Source organism: Penicillium cosmopolitanum (assembly GCF_028827165.1).
Source record: "Penicillium cosmopolitanum strain IBT 29677 chromosome Unknown utg000008l:1.0-4398992.0:1.0-4402845.0, whole genome shotgun sequence".
NCBI lineage: Eukaryota > Fungi > Ascomycota > Eurotiomycetes > Eurotiales > Aspergillaceae > Penicillium > Penicillium cosmopolitanum.
The window spans coordinates 2,911,658-2,933,163 of record NW_026622678.1 but is presented as its reverse complement, the minus strand read 5'-3'; the positions used below and the strand labels follow the sequence as shown (position 1 = coordinate 2,933,163).

The 21,506-nt window shown below is 47.5% G+C and overlaps 10 protein-coding genes across 10 annotated transcripts; 5 read left to right on the top strand and 5 right to left on the bottom strand.

Annotated features, from left to right (window-relative positions):
* Positions 1-301: 301 nt before the first annotated feature.
* On the bottom strand, positions 302-1,592 carry N7509_007687 (3-deoxy-7-phosphoheptulonate synthase; the record flags this gene model as incomplete). The annotated part of the gene is made up of 4 exons (XM_056632324.1): positions 302-438; positions 470-1,310; positions 1,384-1,439; positions 1,550-1,592. 4 exons carry the CDS (start codon positions 1,590-1,592, stop codon positions 302-304), a joined length of 1,077 nt encoding a protein of 358 aa, XP_056487875.1.
* Positions 1,593-2,531: 939 nt separating this feature from the next.
* N7509_007686 (uncharacterized protein) lies at positions 2,532-3,525 on the top strand (the record flags this gene model as incomplete). Its single annotated transcript, XM_056632323.1, has 2 exons — positions 2,532-2,600; positions 2,707-3,525. 2 exons carry the CDS (start codon positions 2,532-2,534, stop codon positions 3,523-3,525), a joined length of 888 nt encoding a protein of 295 aa, XP_056487874.1.
* Positions 3,526-5,903: 2,378 nt separating this feature from the next.
* Positions 5,904-6,401, bottom strand: N7509_007685 (uncharacterized protein; the record flags this gene model as incomplete). The annotated part of the gene is made up of 1 exon (XM_056632322.1): positions 5,904-6,401. The coding sequence occupies one exon, from the start codon at positions 6,399-6,401 to the stop codon at positions 5,904-5,906; it is 498 nt and encodes a 165-aa protein (XP_056487873.1).
* Positions 6,402-8,061: 1,660 nt separating this feature from the next.
* N7509_007684 (uncharacterized protein) lies at positions 8,062-8,542 on the top strand (the record flags this gene model as incomplete). Its single annotated transcript, XM_056632321.1, has 2 exons — positions 8,062-8,172; positions 8,267-8,542. 2 exons carry the CDS (start codon positions 8,062-8,064, stop codon positions 8,540-8,542), a joined length of 387 nt encoding a protein of 128 aa, XP_056487872.1.
* A 1,327-nt stretch (positions 8,543-9,869) lies between these two features.
* On the top strand, positions 9,870-11,089 carry N7509_007683 (uncharacterized protein; the record flags this gene model as incomplete). Its single annotated transcript, XM_056632320.1, is given in 3 exon segments — positions 9,870-10,116; positions 10,150-10,654; positions 10,669-11,089. 3 exon segments carry the CDS (start codon positions 9,870-9,872, stop codon positions 11,087-11,089), a joined length of 1,173 nt encoding a protein of 390 aa, XP_056487871.1.
* A 269-nt stretch (positions 11,090-11,358) lies between these two features.
* N7509_007682 (uncharacterized protein) lies at positions 11,359-11,601 on the bottom strand (the record flags this gene model as incomplete). The annotated part of the gene is made up of 1 exon (XM_056632319.1): positions 11,359-11,601. The coding sequence occupies one exon, from the start codon at positions 11,599-11,601 to the stop codon at positions 11,359-11,361; it is 243 nt and encodes an 80-aa protein (XP_056487870.1).
* Positions 11,602-12,096: 495 nt separating this feature from the next.
* On the bottom strand, positions 12,097-12,876 carry N7509_007681 (uncharacterized protein; the record flags this gene model as incomplete). The annotated part of the gene is made up of 1 exon (XM_056632318.1): positions 12,097-12,876. The coding sequence occupies one exon, from the start codon at positions 12,874-12,876 to the stop codon at positions 12,097-12,099; it is 780 nt and encodes a 259-aa protein (XP_056487869.1).
* A 1,879-nt stretch (positions 12,877-14,755) lies between these two features.
* N7509_007680 (uncharacterized protein) lies at positions 14,756-15,553 on the top strand (the record flags this gene model as incomplete). Its single annotated transcript, XM_056632317.1, has 1 exon — positions 14,756-15,553. One exon carries the CDS (start codon positions 14,756-14,758, stop codon positions 15,551-15,553), a length of 798 nt encoding a protein of 265 aa, XP_056487868.1.
* Positions 15,554-16,033: 480 nt separating this feature from the next.
* On the top strand, positions 16,034-18,707 carry N7509_007679 (uncharacterized protein; the record flags this gene model as incomplete). Its single annotated transcript, XM_056632316.1, has 2 exons — positions 16,034-17,186; positions 17,680-18,707. The coding sequence occupies 2 exons, from the start codon at positions 16,034-16,036 to the stop codon at positions 18,705-18,707; spliced, it is 2,181 nt and encodes a 726-aa protein (XP_056487867.1).
* A 1,430-nt stretch (positions 18,708-20,137) lies between these two features.
* Positions 20,138-20,744, bottom strand: N7509_007678 (3CxxC-type zinc finger protein; the record flags this gene model as incomplete). Its single annotated transcript, XM_056632315.1, has 2 exons — positions 20,138-20,177; positions 20,251-20,744. The coding sequence occupies 2 exons, from the start codon at positions 20,742-20,744 to the stop codon at positions 20,138-20,140; spliced, it is 534 nt and encodes a 177-aa protein (XP_056487866.1).
* Between the last annotated feature and the right edge of the window lie 762 nt (positions 20,745-21,506).

The window sequence follows — 21,506 nt, the reverse complement described above, 5'->3', positions numbered from 1 at the left end:
GCAGTGGGATGAGATGAGATGCACACTACGGCTAGTTGGGGGAGGCAAAAGCTGGAGATAGTAGGGGAAAGACCCTAAGCACTATTATTGATGGAGACTACTATAAGCTTGATGTAATAGATGCTCTACTTTTCACGGTCTATGGTAAATCTCTACACCCTTCTGCAAGATAGCACAGAATAAGAAACTTTTATATTCTCAAGAATTCAGCCCGAGCGGATAGAACAAAGGAAAAGTAAAAAATCAACAGAGAATACATTTCCACAACATCACAAAAACACACCGACACAGACACACCCACTTAGTGAGCCCCATTCGATTTAGACTTGAGAATCTCCCAACGAGCACGAACACCATCAGCCAAATCATTCAGCGTATCAACAGTCATCTCCCAGTTAATACAAGCATCAGTGATCGAAACCCCCCTTGAGCAAATGGCTAGGTCCCTCGGGGGGAACCTTCTGATTACCCTCATAGATATTCGACTCAATCATAACACCAATGATACCAGTCTCACCCTCACGCAACTGATCAGAAACCTCCTTCGCAACAAGCGGTTGATTAAGGTGATTCTTCTTCGAATTACCATGCGAGCAATCAACCATCAACACCTCACGCTGCTTCTTAGCCCGAAGAGCCTCACGGGCAATACGAATATTATCCCGATCATAGTTCGTACCCTTGTTACCACCGCGCAGGATGACGAATCCATGCTCATTACCAGCGGTCTTGGTAATAGCAGCCAGTCCCTGCTTAGTGACACCGAGGAAGCGATGCGGGTGCGCCGCGGCACCAATAGCATCAATAGCAACGGTGAGATTTCCATCCGTACCGTTCTTGAAGCCGATTGGGAAGGACAAGCCCGATGCGAGTTCGCGGTGGAGTTGGGACTCGGTTGTTCGGGCGCCGATGGCGCCGAGACTGATCAAGTCCGCCATGTACTGGGGGGAAATGGTGTCGAGCATTTCGGAAGCGATGGGGAGTCCCGTGCTAGTCAGGTCGACGTAGAGTTTGCGCGAGACGCGGAGACCCTTGTTGATGTTGTAGGACTCGTCGATGTCGGGGTCGTTGATGAGGCCCTTCCAGCCGACTGTTGTGCGGGGTTTCTCGAGGTAGGCGCGCATGATGATGCAGAGGTCCTTGGAGAGTTTGTTCGAGAGTTCCTTTAGGCGGCGGGCGTATTCGAGGGCTGTGTCCGGGTCGTGGATTGAGCAGGGGCCGACGACGACGAGGAGGCGGTCGTCGCGTTGCTCGATGATTTCGACGGCTTCATTGCGGCCTTGGCGGACGGCTTTGATGGCGCGGTCGGGCTGGTGGAATTGTTAGTTTTGGTGGTGTTGTGGTTTTGGGGTTTTGGTGGGGGATGAGGAAAAAATGACTCACGGCGGGGATCTCGGTTTGGAGGAACTGAGGCTGCAGAAGAGGGTCGTAACCGAGGACTAAGAGGGTTAGAATGGGGGGAATAGTATGAGGAATGCAATGGAATAAAATAAAATAAAATAGAGAAAGAATGCAGTGGGCGCAGTGCGAGTAATTCAGAGATACTTACCGCGAGTGTCCTCGTTCACTTCGGTGGTGTTGACGAGAGGCATTGCGCAGAGAGACTGTGCTGTAGCAGGGGAGAATAGTTAGGAGGAGAGGATAGTAGAAATAAAGTAGAAGCAGAAGGAGGAGTCATACCAGAGCAGCAGGGGAAATATAAATGTAGAAAGTAAGTGACGAGGCGAGGAAGAGAAAAGAAGAAAGTCAATTGTGGATTTGCGGGCAAAATAGCAAGTGGGGAACAGCCGTGGAGCAGGCACAGAGGGCAACAGCACTATATGTATATGTACGGAGTACAGTATACTGATACTAGCGACTACGGTAATACTATAGTAATACTAGTACTAGTGATATTATTATATTACTGTCAACTATCTGATAGATCGTCTGCAGCCCAACTAATAGTACATGTACTGTAGAGATTTGCCCTCTGCTCCCCTCGGAGATTCTCAGCCAATCACAATCCCCATAATTATATAGACCGATGCTGTGGCTAGACTATGCGAGGCAGTGACTCCAGCATGTGTCACCATTCTAGTTCCTCCCTGGGCCGTTCAGCTAAGCCGCTAAGCCAGTTCAGCTGAGATCAGATCCTGCAGCTGCATTGCATACGTACCGTACAGAGTACAGAGTACAAAGTACAACACAGAGCCTAGTGCAAATATACATAGTGGATGATTCTATACTGCTCAAAATAAAGGAGAATAGTATAGTAATATTCCCATAATATAATTGACCTGATATACTCTATCTACTCCATCTATACTACATACTCCGGTGTATACAATAGTAGTACCTCGTATACTTCTACTTCCACTTCCACTTCCACTTCCACGGCAACCGGCTCCACCTCCCATTCTCCCGCCTCTCCTACTTTCCTCCTCCACCACCTCCAACCTTCCCCTTCGCCCTCCCTCGCCCTTACTTCCCATGATCTCACCCATTCAGAGGATGGCGCATCCTCCCTGACTCTCCCTCTACCATCCATCATGTTTCGTACCCAATCTCTCAAGCGCTCCCGCGATGATGACGGCGACCTGCACCCCCTTGGGCCCAAGGTACGTACCAATCTACTCGTACTCTTTCGCGACTTCACGCGTCAAAGATCACCACCTCGATAACCCACCCCATCTGACCTGCAGAATCGCTGACTCATGCTGGTAGAAAATTCGCCCATGGCAAGGCCCTGCCTCCAATGCTTTCTCCCTCCCCGTCCCCGAATCTGCCGACATCGACCAAGCCCTACGATTTCGCGCTCCAACCCTAACCCCCATCGACTCATCGGACGAGGAAGATGTCCAGAATATCAACAGCCATGCATTGTACACTGGCACAGCAACAAAGGTCTTCCGCCCTAAACCTTCCAACCTCAACCTGGACCTGAACGCAAACCTAAACCAAGCCCCGGCAAAGATCCTCCTGTCCGGCGACGACCTCTCCCCATGGCAACAAGCCTACGCCCTGAACCACCACGAGAACCACAACCACAAACACCCATCTCCAATCCCCCACGCCCTCGTGAATCACTCCCTCGACATCAACGCCTCGGCCCTCACAGCCCCAGGCTTCGGCCACGATGACTTCGAACCAACCCCAGCACTCACCCCGGCAGTCGACACCCCCATGGAAATGGAAGACATAACCCCCTTCAACAAAGAGCCACCGATAATCCGACTTCCGAGCCCAGTCAGTGACACGGATATGGCAATGGGCGATACAATGTCCGACACGGAACTAGTTTATCCCGGTCCCTACCCAACCCGCGTGCCGACGCCAGGCCTCGACTACGGCAACGTCTCGCCGCACCCGGTAGCAGCACATCCCATGTCGCGGAGTACCTCCGATCAATCTACCACGCGCATGCCCACCCCGTGTCCTATTCCACATCGTCGTTCCGCGCTGGTCATGGGTTATCGTGCTGATTGCGATAAATGTCGGTGCAAAGTTCCTGGTCACTACAGCCATATCATTCAGCGGGCTTGATCGTGGTTTGTACGAGGTGGGAGGTTGAGCTGCCATGCGCTGGCCCGGGCCGGACTGGAGTGGGCTCGGCTGGGCTGTGTCGGTTCAACTGAACGACCGTTACGATTAACTCCTACTAGTTTATGTGTCTTGATTTCTTCTTGTCCTTTTTTGGCATTTTTCATATATTCCCCTAGGTTCTGCGATTCGCTTTTTGCTTTGCTTTGCTTATATTTATTCCTTTCTTGCGCTGTATAACATAGCCCTATATTTTGCTTTCTTACCTTTATATGCAGACTACAAATCATTGTCCGCGGCTGGCGCTTGGATATTATGAATACCTCAGACGGATGGAAGGGAGTTTTATATGTTCCTTTGCTCAGGATGGACTTACTATGACATAACTACTGGTTTCTTTCGTCCTTTCTTGCTTCGTTTTGCTTCTGCATTTTTGAATATGACCTACTAGTGTTGCATACTAGGAAGTTCCCATGTCTATCTGAGATATAACTTGAATTATAATAACCCAACATCATCATCACATCAATCGATAGACCAATTCCTACAAGTAAAAACTGCAGTACACAAATACCAAATATAGTATACCCCTCCCACCCAATCAATACCCGCGTCAATTCCGACACGGCATGTAACCCCACCCGAATACAAAATGCCACAAAGCTTCTAAGCTCTGCAGGACTTCGCCTGTCACGAGACTTTCTGCATCAGTTCAGCTTAGCGGTGCTGTTATGTTCGTCTCGGAAGCTCTTGTCTCCGAGTCGTCTTACTTAAGGTACGTTTGAGCGGGTTGGATTGCAATCGTTTCGTTGTTCGTTCGTGCTCTGTGTTATCGTCGTGGTTCTCTTTGTGGAGGATAGCTCTGGACTAGATCAATTGGATTTAGAAAACCCGGTTAGTTTGGAACTTTGGAAGTCGTTCCTATCTCCAGGGTCGAAATCAGGATGGCGTTCAATTTTATGAGATGTTGATTGTTTAAGTTGGTTCAAGGTTCGTGGAATTGTTAACTAACTACCAGGACCGTGCCAGTGACTTGATTAGTAATATTTTAGACGGCCGTGGATTACGTTACTGCTACTAAAGTTGAACTTGCAAAATTTGCGTTTGGAGAATATCTCTATATTCAAGTTCATTCTCAGTTTATTTCAAGGTTTATAAAACCTCACTCTTCCAATTATTTTGACTGTGGGAATGATTTGATAGAACACTGGCACCTTCAAGGATTGCATATACTACAATGATAGTTATGTGATATACCGTCTAGAATATGGTAGGGAGCTTCTGTTTCCTTGCGCTCTAATTCACTACCATGAAGGTGTTTGCTCTGGTTGTGCAGTGCGCGGCTCCTTTCGACCGGCTCTCCAGATCCCGCTCTTTCCTGTCATCCACTTTCACTCCATCCCCTCCAGCTTGAACGCGTCATTCCAGCATTCAACCAAGGTACGGTCCCTTCAAACTCCATTCTACGCAACCTTGCGTGCTTCCTATCCAAAATACTGTTTGTCCTTGTTGCGTTGTTCATTTAGAGGCGTGGAGGTCTTGTCAAAGAGAGAAAGGAATAGCTCATCTCAGTGGCGTCACAACAGCAGCAGGTCCAGTTTAAATACGGAGTATCTTGGCAAAGTCATCAAGTTGATTTCATTACATACTAATACTTGTATCATAGATGAAGAACACCGCTGCAGAGTCCGAAATATTTATTCGAATCGGAAAAAGGGAGTACCGGGTTGATGTGAACAAAATCCCGCACCTGGCCGAATTCATACATGCCCCACTGGCCGTTCAATCGGAGGATATGTCTACTTTTTCAACGGTACGGCGATATCGTGGAAGTCCGAGCTTCAAACCACGGTGTCGAAATCGTTGACCAGTGCAGAATTCGAAGAGCTGTCTCCTGAATGATCGGCGGAGATGGAGAATCAAAGGATTATCCCACAGAGGCAGCCCGGGTGCATCAAGGCCTTTTTGAAGCTCGAATACAACGGAATGCCCCTTTGGCGGACGAATACAGACCATGATCGCTCGTCAGTTTGTCCACTAGGGGAATTGAATTTCCAAGGGTTGTAAATAATATACCACAATACTACAAATCCAATTAACCCTCGAGGAGCTTTTTCGGTAGATTAAATGGAGAGCCTAATACTGCCTCAGTATTACTTTAAAGCAAGGCTAGGAGGAAGAAGCTTAGAACTTGCTTGTAAGTGTACTTGGCTATGTACTGGTTACTAGTGATAATTGACTGCACGTTGAGATGAAACGTTGATTGAGATATCGGCGTAGACCCCAAAATATTTGACCAGAACATTTGAATCAGTAACAAGTACTTAATCAATTGCCGTTATGGAGCCCAGTATTAGGGGCTTTTGCTTGGGGTCTAGATTCTATGCTTCCTCCTCCTCCGCCTTGCGTTTGACATACAATGACACCAACTCTCTTGAAGTCTCGAAGAGTCGACGACGAAGCTCTAATCCATCCCTGCCCAGCTTCCTCACGCTTAGATGCATCAAGAGAAGCTGTAAAGCCTGCCAGTCAATGCAAGCTTTTGCTTTTGGAATATCCTCAAGCTCAAAGAATATCTCTTCGTCCATCCTCTGGCGCCAGAAACCCTCAGATAGGAGCCAGCCCGATGCGGATATAATGTTTTGAAAATCGACAACATCGGAAGTGATGTGATCTTTCACTGGGCATATCTGGTCGGCAATGAGGAGGATGATATCCAAGGGTAGTTGGACGAGAGGGTGCGATGTCGGAATAGGAGAAGAGAATGTTTGAGCTTTCCTTGTAGCTGCGGCTCTTTTGGCAGAGCAGATAGTGAGCCCAATACTTGGGATGACCAACGGACTGCCTAAATAAGGAAAATGTTGCTCCGAGCCTGTCATCTTGAGTTTTATCTGTAGTTCTGTTTCAGCATGCACTGGTTTCTTCAGATCGATAAATTCCACGTTGATTTCCATTGACTTGGAGACCCGACCTAGGAGAATCCAGCAGTGAGCGTGTACCACGCAGCCAACGTAGGCTCATCCTGGTGCTGGGACAGTAGTATGCTGTCGATTTCGCATAGGTCAAATGCAATGAAGGTAGGATCGAGATCGGTGAGTCCTTGCTCCCACTTCCCGCCAGTGTGCTAGACACTGCAAGTATATAGCAATTAATGGGTTTCCTATGATGGGCTTTGGGTACCTACCCATCGTGCACAGGTCTAGTTGTGCTTGTCTGGTGGGAAATTTCCTGCAAATATTGAAGTAGATTTCAAATTACAGGATTATTTACCATCCATTCGGCCTTACTTGACAGTGTAGCAGCGCAGGAGGCTGAACGTGACCTGCCTACTGGGAAATCCTGTCCAGCCAACATATATGCCCCACGGTCACACCCTCGCGGTACTCGTACACACGGAAGGCTTGTTGTAGATCCAGGCACCAGACGGGGCAGTGCATCTCAGGTCGACAATACTAAGTGGGTACCACAACAGTGGGGCCTAAAGTCGTGCAATACTTCCATGCCGGGTTAGATTGCCAAGGATTTTATTCACACCTCTGATACTGTAATCTTCGCACACAAGAGAGGAATGCTAAAAGGACCACCTCCCCTGCACATTTTTGCTTGGCGTGTACGTTCCATAGAAAGTTTAGATACACTTCCACCACTTCTGATGTATCCCCAATGCTTAGTGTTGCCCTCTCTGTTGTCTAATCCAATATATCCTTGTTTGCCAAATTTTCTCTTCTATCTTTAAGTATTTCTCCTTGGCTAGCTAATAAAACATTTCTAAGAAATTATGGTATTATCTAAAATTTCTACAGTCTAATAAGACAGTAGCTATTAGAAGTAGGACTTATTGAACATGAACAATATAACTTAGCATCGGGGCTTATAGGTACATTTGATATCATCGGAGCGTAACCAGAATCTGTAAAGAAAATATATACTAATCTAGGGTTGGCAGTTACCATGGTCCAAGTAGGAAAAATGGGGGATGGTCCTTTTAGCAATCCTCACACAAGATAGACGTTTCCTATTTAGGTTTAGCAGATATCATGGTACCCACTTTCAACTGTGGAGGTCACATCTACTCCCGGCACCAGAGAACCATTCATACTTCTGTCCGTGTGGCCCCCAACTTGGAGGATCAATCCTCTTTGCAATTAGGCAAATGGCAAGGCTGTGTGCGGGATTTATACAGCAATTGCTATGCATAGCATTGTTTAAGACCCAAATTTTATGCGATTCAATGCAGTCCAACCACGGGCAATCCTCAGATAGGATCATTGATTCGCAGAAACCTTCCATTTTCGGTGGTTCTTGTTGATGGCAAGGCAGATCTGCTCAATATTTCGATAGGAAGTTTCTAGTTTGGCGAGAAAGCCTTGGACTTGCATAAACCTATAAATACCCAGTCTTTCCCGGCTAGAAATTGAAGTTTGTACAACCATTCCAGTTGCCAATATTCCACACTAAAAGCCAGACCCAAACCACCGCTGTTCGGTTCCCTCGATATTCTCCTCCATAAACCTCTTTTTTATTCAATATTACCTGAAAATGCGTGTCTCCGCCACAATCGGTGCTACACTCGCACTCTGCACTGCTACGCTCGCGTGGGATATCTCGTTCTACACCGACTCGAGTTGTGCTCAAGATAATGGCGACTATGTACGAATTCCCATAAACTACCTTCATACTCCCCTCGAAATTTCAACAAACTTTTTGCTCCAGGGCTAACATGGAGTCTCATGATTCAATACAGGTCACCTATAGTGGAAGTCAAGGCGGCAATTGCCAATGGCTGGGCGCTCAGCCCCCAAGCTGGGCTAAGTGTTCCAAATTTACGAATGGTGGGGTTAATGGCCCTTTTGATTGCACCGGGGATGATTTCACGGACGCCAAATCATTTGCTATTGGCAGCGGCAATTTCTATCTAGCCGACGCTCGCTCTGCGAACAGCGGTAACTGTCAGACCGGATTTGGCAGTTCTCAAATCGGATGTCAGAGCATCCATGTTAGGGGTTTTACACCGAATTAATGAGCATTACGATAGATCATTTGCTTGTTTACTGAAGTCTGATGACTTCTACATCTATTGAATTGAACCACTGTCGTTACCGTTTGACTTCTGCTCGATGCTTTTCCATATTTCGCACCTGTAGTCAAAGAAAGTTCGCTCAGATTATATCCAAGAGGTATGCACATCTGTGTCTGCCTAAGGCACCAGGTTAGACCCCTCCTCTCTCGAATTCTGGAGACGAGAATGCTGGTAGAAAAGGGTCTCTATTTTTGAATATCCACCATACTGGTCCTCGCGGGCTTCTCCCAGAGGACAGTTTTCCCTAGGTGTGACACTAAATTCACCACAAATATGTCAGTGAAACAAAGTGCAGGCCATCCGTGTAATTTATCAGATTATTTGGAAAAAGCATTAGGCGACTTAGATGCCAGATAGGTTTTCGGATATCATATTTCTTACATTTTTCTAAAACAAGGGATTTTCGAGTCATCCTTCAGATGACTTAAGCAATGTAAGAACAAGTATTAGCTCTGCTCTTTTCGATTTTTATTTTTTGTACGATTTGAGATGATGCGGCTGAGTGCGGAGGAGGGTCAAAAAGATGGAATGCAATTTAGATGCGAAATGCTTCCGACGTTGAGAAACTTGATGTCCGTCTATCTGGGATGCTAGGTGGAGGAGCGGAGTCTAAATTCACCCCCCGAAGACTGAAGGTATGGGACACCGAGAGCTTGAATCTAAGGATGGGTTGACAAGACTATCTATATTTCATACTTTCAATGAGTTTAATTTCTATTCCCCCCCGCCGCTCTATAGCGGCAGCCGACTCAGTAGGGTTTCCCGTACCAGCGACCGCCTCTACCTGTAGACTTCCAAGGTTTGCATATAAAATGCAACCATACGACTAATAGGATAAGTCTTCGAGTGACGTTTTCGATAACCAAAAGATCCCGCCTTATACGTAGTACTGTAAGCAGTGTCGTGAAGCATGCCTGACATCGCGAACCTTAAATGAAACCCGTAACCGTACTCGGTTGGATAGCAGGAAGATTCGAAAACCAAATGAAAAATCGAATAAGATATGATTTGCCCAGATGTTTTCCCAGGCCATGGGACGAAGCATTCACTTAAAGTCAGTGACAACTGTCCAGCGTAACAGAGGAAGGTACGGTTGGGTGCCTGAGGCACTCTTAGTCTCAAACGGCGAAGTCGACTCTTCTTCACCTCACCTCGCTTCCTTCACTTCACACATCATTTTTCACTTGTCAAAAATATCCTCTGAGTCCTTTCTGGTTATTTGTTCTGCCTCACAAAAGATCTCAATCCTCCATATTCTAACCACAGCATGGAGGCCTTTGAGTATGGACTTGACTACATTCCTTCATGGTCATCAGCATGGCCCTCTTGCTTGTTATGCGGTATCATGATTCGATCTGCTCAACACTCCGGTCCTCTGAAATCATACCAGAAGGCCATTGGCAGGCAACTCAAGCGAGCTAGTGAACAAGATCAAATCCTGGTTCCAGCGAAGAACGTTGAGGAACATTACCTTGTCAACTACCCTTGGCTAGGTGGATGTACATTCCGAGCCAGTGAGTCTTCCGCCTAAAAAAAAACACCTTTAGCCCTCTGCGTTATTCGATTAGGTACTAACTACTCCTTCATGATAGTCACCAGCGATAGGAATGGATGCTTTCACCTAAGAGGCATCTGTATTGCAGACTGGAGCTGCAGCGAGCTCGTCGACTTCGCCGTTGTTCCTAAGGACTCCTCCAAGGCCCGAATCGGCCCACGGAGTGTAGGAATACCAGTTCTTCCAGGACCTCCCCGTCATGACCCAGCATTTTCCCGCTTTCGACTCCGGGGAATAAGGGATGCAAGACCCGAGCAGCAGCCATCTCCCGGAACTGGGTACCTGATCCACGCACATTGCTGGATACTTCTCGGTCGAGAGGCCTGTGAACCGATGCAAACAAAGCTCGAATGGCTGGATTTGAACAAACTCGTACAAACGGCGAGATTAATGCGGGCGGCAGATAAAGATTCTTGGACATTCAGGGCTGAGAGGAGTCCTGCAAATCCTCTGGTTATCCCCGTATTCGGACTATTGTTGCACTCGCAGAACGAGCGGTTAAACTTACAAGGAGAGCCAAATCATCTGCCGTTCAGTCAATCCAGGAAACAAATCCGAAACATCCAATGAATGGCGTACCCATGGATATCGCTCTTCTGATCGCTGAGGACATCTGCAGACCCGATTGCAATAGCTGGGAAGCTACAAATCTTAGGAACCTGCTATCTGTATTCGAATGGGCACTGCCGGAGAGCTTTTGGAGACGCCGAGTTAACGAAAACGTATTTTTCGAACTGAAGGAGCTCCGAAAATCCAATACTCCAGTTAATTGGCAGCTCCTACGACTCGAATTAATGCAACTTCATGGATACCCTTTGAATTATCGAAGTGGATTGAGAGTTCGAATTCAAGTTCTTGAAACTTTGAAAGAGCTGATGCCGGCCTATTCCAAAGACAAGGTGGAAGAGTCGAGCCCGAGTTCCAATCCCTGAGGATTCTCTCAAAATCTAGGGTCATCCAGATCGATGCTCGCTATGGTTGATAACAATCTGGAGGAACGAAGCCGAAATGTCGAACCCCGAGAGTACGTGTCGCCCACTGCCTTCAACCATCCGGACCGACGTTCGCTAGGGTTGATAGGGCCTGTGTTTGAGGGGACAATATGTGTGAATGAATTAATGAGACCTGTATCTGATACCCCCAATGGAATCAAATCTATTTTCCCACAAAATTTGTACTATGCGGCGCTCCGTAACCCCAATCACGCCCCACCACCACCCGCAACCGCAACACCAGCACCAAAGGTAGCGATATTCCCATTCGCCATGCGGTTGCGATTACCCTTGCGATTACCCATCTGGTTCCACTCCGCATATTCCTTTTTGGATTTCTGGTATTTATCGTAGTCGCGAAGATACTGATTGTAGTTGTCTCCGTATTGGCTGCGGCGAGGTGGGAAAAGCCCGGGCTTCGCGGGTTTAGAAGAGCTGAGGCCGAAGCACATATGGAGGAGAATATGGAAAGTCGGGAATACTTTTGGGTCTCTGGCACATATCAATGGAAATGGGCAGGGCGACTTGGAGGTTGAATATAAAATTCTTGCGGGGGAGGTGTTTATATGCCAAACGGCCCCCACTGCACTGCCTCCATAGGATTCTTGGTCTTCTTGGTGTTCCAAATTGGGGGCCAAATATGCCGCGTATAGAGGAGGTGGGTACTCGAATTCTTGAGAAAGCTTTCATGGACTGAAAGTTATTACTACGGCCAAAAGTTCTTTTCGTAATTGGAATCAAATAATGATATTGGTGATGATTCATGATCCGAAGAAACAAAGACAGTACGCCACCACAGTCTTCAATGAGACAGATTCAGAACAAGATCGAGGGAATCTTTACCGATAACCACCATAAGAACAGAGATAGAACAACATATCAATACCAGTCTTTGTAAATGATCCCCATCATCGCCCATCAACGTCCCGCATCCCCGTAGACGACACTCAAAGCTGCTCCGAGGCAAAAACGGCCAGGGCATGAGCTCTTTCGTTCGACTCCTTGCCCACCAGCCAGAAATCTACCTTAGTATTGCTTTCAATCTCCTCAATCATGCTATCAATCAGTCTCCACGTAGTCTCATTCGCGACGGCCTGACCCTTACAACCCTTCCAGCCGTTGCTCTTCCACTTCGGCAGCCAATCCGTGACACCCTTGACAAGATACTCGGAATCGGACTTGATGACAATCGTATGCAAAGGCCAAGACTTCTTCTTTTTTCCATTCATATCGGCAGCCTCTTCCGACTTCCACATCATTTGAAGCATCAAAGTCCGAGACAATGCCGCCGAGCACGCCTTAAGCGAAGCAACTTGGGCCGTAGGGTGTTCCTCTTCGAAAGTGCTGGCAAAATTATGCACATTCTCATGACCGTAGAAGACTCCGACGGAGATCTTCTTGCTCTTCTGCGGGTTGCCTGGGTGAACACTGTCGATGGCGACGACTATGCAGTCAACGTGACCCGGGTGGTTCTTGCAGTCCTCGCAGATGACGGGGGAATCGGGACAGGCGAGATATGTCCAGTTTCCGACTTTGGCCTCGACTTCGTGCATGGAGAAGTTCTTTGGGTATTTTTCGACGAGAAATCTTCGATCGTGTGGCTTTGTGGTGGGCGTGGTTTCTAGAGAGATGGAGTCCATGGTGGCTTCTAGCTTTGGCATGTCCAGGGCTGGGAGAGTACCGGTGCCATGGACTGCGGCAGGGTGGTTTGCCAGGTGGGAAGGCATTTTGGCCTGGAGAGGATGAGTTAGCTTGATAGTCGACATTATGGCTTTCGAAATCAGGAATTCTTGCTTGCCCCAATACAGTGGGAGTGCATGCCGGCATTGTTGGACTTGCGAAGAGTTCGCCTTCTGGCAGTGCGAGATGGAGAAGGAGGATGCATGTTGAGTTGGCTTGGAGGTAGTAGAAGAAGATAGAACGATGTAAGAGGAGAGTTAAGAGAGGAAGTGTGAGGTTGGAGAAAGAAATAGTGGAGGGATGGTCAAAAGAGAAGGAGCGAGGGAGGGGAGGGACAGAACCCATCGCTCTTTCCCTGAATGGATTGCCTGGAGGTAAGCTGGAGGTAAGCTAGTCCCAACTGGTAACTACTGCTAGAATTGACTAGAATTGACTATCAAAGAACATTAACTTGTGCATCTCACTGTTCGTGCCCCGGTCTTTGTTATCTTCTTTGACAAACTATCCAATTAGTGACATTGGTGATCCTCTTGCTACATCGAGTAAGCCTACATTTTCTGTATTGCACAGCCTCCATGCAAACCGCTCCTGGTTATATGCCTCGCCTCTCGCCTTATTTTTTGCAAGAGATCTAACTTGAAAATAGCTATGATGAAGATGTCAAACCCTATATCAAGCCTTACCTGATCGGGTTAGGACAGCAGTCCATTCTGCAATGGCCAAGAAAGGTGGGGGCGATTGGGGGCCAAATCCTTTGAATGCAGCTGCCCCGAGGACTCCTCACTTCGCAATCACCCTTCAGCTCGATGAAAATTGCATCCAGAGCAGTAAAAGATTGCTTCTTCCAAATCGAAAAATTTGAAAGCCGTTTGTTTCTTCTCGGGCCTCTTGGGCGATAGATATACTCATATATCCGTGCCCAGGGAGCGCATAATGTCAAGAGTCTCGAAAGGCTGTGAAAATTGCCGGGCTAGTAAGGTGCGCGTAAGTGTACCAACTGACTCACTGACCGCGTCAAATTAGCGCTAACCGCCGTCCATTTGCAATCAGTGCGATCAAAAACAGCCTCGTTGCGAACGGTGCATCCGTAGAGGCAAAGATTGCCAGTACCGGGATCTAAATGACCTCGTCTTTCGAAATATTACAGACCATACTGTACATCGGGCTCGGCGCCTGATTGCAGAGAGAGCGGCCCTGAGCGATGCCAAACATATACGCACGCACTCGCTGACGCTGGCTCGTGGTCTGCATCCCGGCGTGCATACGCTAAACATCACCTCTCCCCTCTCAATACACATACCCCCAACCATCGAGTCAGGCCCGATGATGCGCTACCAGGTCATGTCATCCTATTGCACAGACTACTTCCCTTGTACAAAAATCACAAAGGATATCAATCCTACGCATTTTGTTTTCATGGGCATATTCGCGCTTACCAAAAAGAGCCCTATGCTGGAAACTGCCTGTTCTGCATTGGCATACATTTTTCAAGGCAGAACTCACCACGATGAACATGTTTTTCAACATGGCGTTCAGCTATATAATCGTGCCATTCGCCAATTGGCGTGCGCAATGAGCCGCAAAGCCGACACTGCCAGCACTGAGGATATTGTATATACTACTGTTATTTTCCAGCAGATCCAGGTACGAAGTCAACGGCCTTCACCCAACCATCCAACTCACCCTTCTCTAGAACCACTATTGTCCACATAATCTTGGTCAATGGATTGCGCATATAGATGGGCTCAATGCAATCATGAGACACTACAGCTCAACCCTGAAGTGGATACCCTCAACCCCACTACTGAATGCTGTTTGTGGGGAATATCAGAAATTCCAGGTGGTAAGCAGATATTACAACGCCGCACTAGTTCTTTTTTACAATTTCGTTAACCCTGACGGATATTTAAGGCTCTTACCGGATTCATGCATCAATCTGATGATACAATAACATGGCTCAAAGAGCCACGCAAAGGCGGGATATGGGTTGAGTATCTCGAGCTTCTTATCGAGCTTTCACGAATTGGCCAGGCTGTCAGCCTTACCAATACCACTGATCATGCTGCTTTCAAATCTCTCCATGCCGATTGCCTCGCTCTTGAAACAAAACAGCTGGATTATTGGACAAAGATCAATCCCGACAGAGAGCCCCCGACATACGCTCGTGGTGAATTAAACACCGGAATTTCTCCCACGGATGACTTGTTCGGCCCAGCCTATCGCTTTTCTTGTCTTGATGATGCCATTCTACATTCTATACTCTGGCTAGCCATGTCATTCCTCTATCCTCTCATTCACCAGTGTCGAGTTCTCACCAACTCAAAATACACACTTTCTCATAGCAGTCTCTTGATTGACGATTCTCAAGACGAAGCACATCGCCTTTCGCTATCTTATGTCTCCAAGGCTGCTCGATGCCTTCCATACTGCGGTCAAAAGGGCATGAATGCATGGGGCATGTCTTACGCGGTGTGGGTCGCAACTCAGGCATCCCGGGTATACACCCACAAGAAAGATTGGGACCGGTTTATGTGGGCGCAAAATGCTTTGCTATACGTGGAGAGCCTTGGATTTGGAATTGCTGGTCAATTCTACAACATGTGGGGGAATTATTGGTTTGAAACTCATAAACACGACCCTTACAGGGTCATGAGTTTGAGAGGCCAGGTTGAAAAGTGCAAAATCGATCCTTATGGGGATGCACCAAATAAATATGGTGTGTAATGATAAGCTGCTGGACCTCAAGCCGGCCATGGCATGATGATGTATCTACGACTCGCAACTACTAATTAGTTTATCCAAAAGTCTCAGAACGGACTTTCTTTCGCTTGGCAGTAGCGGTGGATGGTAATAATCCGATCCCAGCAGGCCGGGTCCGAGACTAGCTCCAAACACAAGCGGTGGATGCGTTGTACATTTAGTCTTTTTGACAGGGGGCCAAGTACAACAATGCATTGTTGTCGGGACCCGCTAGCCTCCACTGGGACTGTCTTGCTCCTTCGACTGGCCATACACCATGAATCTAACCACTTCGGCTCCATAGCGGGAGGATGCCATTAAAACTAGTTTCTACTAATTACGTGGTATTTAAGTTCATTTTCTCCTGACGGCGGGGTAATTCTTCTCCTATTTTGACACTCATTTCTCTCTCCCTCCAGGGCATACGATCGACTCCTGTCCGCGGTACCATACTATATATCCACTATGGGATCCATCCAACAAACTACTAGTAGATCTATTCCAAAACTCACGGCTATAGAGCAGATCAGTCCCCGGGGCTATGCGCGCTATATTTTCCCTTTCGAGCTAGGAGAGAACTACAATCCCGACGAAATCTTCACTGTCGTTCGACAGGGGTACGTATTTCTAGCGAAGCAAATCCCAGAGACGGCATGTGAGGTAATTCCCGACCTCGACTCATGGCAGAAGAATGTCATGAAGTTGCGCATGCCCAGCGATGGGGAGATTGATCTTGTTACAGCAAAGGATCTACGAGCACCAGGCGCTTTCCCATATACATTCGCAGAGCTCAAGGCCAAGAGCTTTCCTCCATCCGCCTTCGAAGGAGACCTGCTCTGTCGTCGAGAAGTCTGGCCAACGCCCGATACGAGAAGGCCCATCTCGCTTGCACAGTGCACTTTCATTCCCGGCGGCCTCCTTCTATCATGGAACGTCTTCCACATGATCGGAGACGGCGGATGCTTTTTCACATGGGCCAAGGTCTGGGCAGAAGGATGTCGTCGGGCGCAGGGTCAAGATATCGACAACCCGGTCCAACTCCCGGAGGCCCTTTGGAAAGATCGCGAACAGGCAATCAATCCTCCCGCTCAGTATAAGGGCAAACTAGAGGATCATCCAGAATATATCCTTCTGCCCTTTACGCCAACAGAAATGCCACCGAAAATGCTAACTACGACCCACCGCGGTCAAATCTTTTACATTTCGCCCGAATCGCTGGCAAAATTGAAGCAAGAGGCCGATCCATCAAATGCGACCGAGTCATCAGATCAAAAATGGATATCTACCAACGACGCCATCTGCGCGCTGATCTGGCGCTCGATCATGGCAGCGCAATTTCCTCTGCAGCCGGAGGGACTCGGGGAAGCCGAAGAGAGTGATTCTGAAACCAACTTTGGCATCTTCATGGACGGACGGTTGCGGACGAATCCAAAGATTCACCCCGAAGCCCTGGGGTGTTTCATGACTTGTTGCACGGCCACGGTGTCTCTTCGTAAAATGCTCGGACGGCTCAATATTGCCGATCTTTCCGTGCTCGTGCGCAAGGCTGTCGCCAGTACGGAGGGGCATTCTATCTGCGACGTCGCGGCGCTTGTTAAGAATCAGGAACATCCGACTCGTCTTGCGTTGTCTGCTATGCTGGATCTTTCGGGGAAGAATATTTCTCTGTCGTCTTGGGTTAATTTTGATTTATATTCTTTGGATTGGGGTTCGATGTTGGGGAATAGGATTGAGGCTGTGAGAATGCCCCGGATCGGCATGATTCATGGGGCTCAGATTGTTTTGCCTGTTTTGCCGAATGGAGGGGTGGAAATTATGGCTGGGATTGAGGGAGAGTTTTTAGATAGACTTCTACAGGATCCGGTGCTGAGGAGGTTTGCTGTGCCGGTGTAGATTAGTCCTCGCCTGGTTGAAAGCTGCTACGCTCGATGACACGGGACAGTATGATAATGAATTTGAAGAAATAAGTTACAAGAATACAAGCAACACCGTATCCTACAGCAAATTCGTAAAGTCGAGATTATCCACCTGATGAGCGTCCGAAGAGAATATCAGAGGCAAATATGAGACGCATCTCATAATATGCAGAGATATATGCACCAATTTCCCAGGTTTCCAAGAGCAGGAAACATTCACCACGGGATTCCTGCCATTTGACGTCACAGTAGGAGACTTCAACGGAGATGGCCGTCCTGATATCGTGGCTACAAATCTTGGCGACAATACAGTGAACGTCTTTCTTGGAACTGGATCGGGGAGCTTTCAGCCGCAGACCACATTTCCCACAGGAACCCTTCCAGCTGGTGTTGCAGTGGGCGAATTCAACGGAGATGGCGATTTAGATATCGTGACTACAAATAATGTGGGGGTGAACATCTTGCTCGGGACTGGGTCTGGGACCTTCCAAGCGCCAGCCACATTTGCTGCAGATTCTGGTCCACAGGACGTTACAGTAGGCGATTTCAATGAAGATGGCTTTCTCGATATCGTAACTGCGAATTCTGGCATTAATTCAGTGAGCGTGTTTCTCGGCACTGGGTCAGGGAGCTTCCAGGCGCCGGCAACATTGCTCGCGGGGGCCAGTCCAGTCGCTGTTGCAGTGGGTGACTTCAACGGAGATGGCTATCTCGATATTGTGACTGCAAATGCCGGCGACAATACAGTAAACATCTTACTCGGGACTGGATCGGGGAATTTCCAGAACCCGACTTCATTCCAAGTCGGGTCTTTGCCGCAAGGTGTTGCAGTGGGCGACTTCAACGGAGACGGCGATCTCGATATTGTAGCTACGAATTTTAACGACAATACGGTGAGTGTCTTGCTCGGAACTGGATCGGGGAGCTTCCAGCCGCAGGCCACATTCACAGTAGGGAACGGTCCATCTGGTGTTGCAGTGGGCGACTTCAACGGAGACGGCTATCTCGACATAGTAGCTGCGAATTCCAACGAAAAATCAGTGAGTGTCTTGCTCGGAACTGGATCGGGGAGCTTCCAGCCGCAGGCCACATTCACAGTGGGGACCAGTCCATCTGGTGTTGCATTGGGCGACTTCAACGGGGATGGCAATCTCGATATCGTGACTGCGAATCAGTCTGACGGTACAGTGAGCGTGCTTCTCTCGCAGCCTTGCGACGCTTAGAAGAGTCTGGGGGTTGTGGACTGTTTGTATGTGATAATGTCTTAATTCTTCACCACATACTGCATGTTTTCCTGGAGGTGTTTCGGACCCTTGTTGGGACTCTGGACACTCATTTGGGAATAATACTCAAATTTGGCATTCACCAACTGTGGAATAGGTGGTCGAGATAAAATATTTCTCCGGGGCGTCACATTGTGCGGTAGATACTTCGGGTGGAGTTGAGGGAGTGGCGGATTTGTGACGGTCGGCGGAGAGTGAAAGTGTTCTTGCCTGCCCCAAGATTTGGAAGCTGAGGGTTGATTCTTCTCTTCGGATCGCCTCTTTACGTGCAGGGATATATATTGTTGTTGTAGCTTGCATAGCACATTGAGTTGTGAGGGGTTAGGATAAGTAAAGTCCATCCATGTTGAGCCTCGTCAAGGCCTATCATGAAGACTTTCGTTGTTTCTTTTTCATAGTTAAACGCAGATTATTTCATGGGAATCGATTACAAAAAAAGCAGAATGTAAACCTTTACTGTAAGGCCAGAAGAGCTTAATAAGTAGAAGTCAGATTTACTCTATGCTTAGAGGGTAGGGGTTTGACGCATTGCGGCCTGACCCTGCTTCCTATATATAAAATCGGCCTCGATAAGTTAAATAGATAGTAACCAATAAGAAGAAGTCTTAAAAGAAGTACGTAGCAAAAGTATACAAGCAATGACTGCAAGGGTACAACAAATGAGCAGCAAGTAAGAAGCACAGACGCCAGGGTTAAGAAGTCAGCTGTTAGGGTTCTGGAGGGAAGAGCCAGTAAACGAGGATAAAAACCGCCAACACTAAACCAAGATGATAAATTCCTGAACAGCAATCAGAAGAGGGTGTGGAATCAAAAGGTAGCGAATCAGAGGAAGACAGTGGATCAGAGTAGTGAATGAGAAGCCATAATTTGGCTAACCAAAGCCAAAAAAGTAAAGTTTTCAGAACAGGGGTATCCCCGCGGCGGAGAATCCCTTTCTCTCACTTCGTTCGTTTCAGGGCAATGATGAAAGTATGGTCATGTACTGTTACATAACTAAATATAAACCATGTCCCAACCTAACACCCTTCCCAGTCCTGCCATAAGATCGTCTGTTCTCACTCTTCCCAACCTCGCCACTGCTGTCACCCAAACCACTTATAGTACAAAAAGGCAAGAAATATTGATTCCCGGCAGCGCAAGATGATCTTTCATACGATACACAGCAAGAGCAGATTCACTAGAAAGCAAATGGCGAAGGTAACGCAGAGATAACTCAATTAGAGAGAAAGGAGGATAATGTCTTAAGCATATTAGCCCTGTCTCTTGCTGAGCATCATACACCACAAGACCAAGAATGAGGAAGGAACACAATGTCACTGATCAATATTATTCCATTTTCGGACCTTTGTGTGTTCATCTCTAAGCTTCGCTCACTCGGTCTGGATAGACTGCGAGCCAAGAATACGTGCGCTGTAGGGAAGCGCTTAGATAGATAAGCTAAAATAATTAGCCACTGTGTCAGAACCATTGATACTCAGCTTACCTTGCCAGAACCGAGGCTAAATCTTGATTTGAGTTGGAACAATGACCAACTCTACACCCTTCACAGAGTTCACTATTATGCGGCCCTCTGCTCTGGCCAGAGAAGTCAGGCGGCTGTACCTCAATTCCATTCCATTTCTTGAGCCAATACGTCACTCTTTCCACATAGCTTCCAGTATCTAGGACTAGACGGCCGACTGCTTTGCAATTTCTGCATCGTTGGTGATACACTCGTGCATTGTATCGCTGTTGAGGGTACATGCGAATGGTAATCGCTACTTTCTTGCTCGACCAACCGCTGGAGTAACATCTGCTGTTTGGACATATAAATCGACCCATAACGTTGGTGTCTCTGTCCTCGATGTTTGTTGCCTCGTCATCGGCGTCCAAGAAATCTATTTGAAGCCCTTCCTCGTCTAATACCTGTGCTACATCATCATGGAGCTTAGGGTAGAGCGACCACGGTTTCGCAGCCTTGCGTCCCATGCGTGGCATTTTAAATCTTGGTATTGGTTGTGAGATATTTTTGGAATGTAAATGATAAGGAATTGTGTTGAGAACCAGGAATATGATCGGAATATGACGTTGGATAGGCATATAAATACATCTCTGGGAGAAAGCCTACCCCGCTCCAATTCAGCAAATGTACCTCCTGACGACAACGCATCGCTGCCGTAGCACGATTTGATTCGTAAATATTCTTTTTGGTGTAACCCGACACTAAATGCGCAACTGGGAGAAAGATTATTGAAAGATCATATGGATGAGCAATTACAAGCTGTTTTCGCTATCGACTGTACATGGTCTTGCGAACACAGTCTTATGTACATATAGAAGAGGCTGCTTTGTAGGCTGCTGAGTATGGTGGTACGAGACATCATGTAACATGAAAAAAGGAGTACGTACATCGTGGCCGAGAATCCGAGAGAACTCATAGTCTAAGCTAAGTGTTAGCCTAAGTGTTGGCCAAAGGGTGTAAGCTAAAAACAATAGTTTGTATATACTATCATGTGCGAATGAGAAATCTAGCTATTGCTAGGATAAAAGCAAGTCTCAAGTTGGCTCTGACGATGGTTCATGTATGTGAGCACGTCACGACGCATTATTATCACATTGCGGCCGTAAGGGAGTTTTGTATATCCGAATCAAAAGCCGCTACGCTTTACCCGTGCTCTTTTTTCCAGGCCTCACCAGCTTCTTGAGAGCTGTGTGTAGGAGTGTGGTAGGAGTGTGGTAGGAGCTATGGAGACATGATTA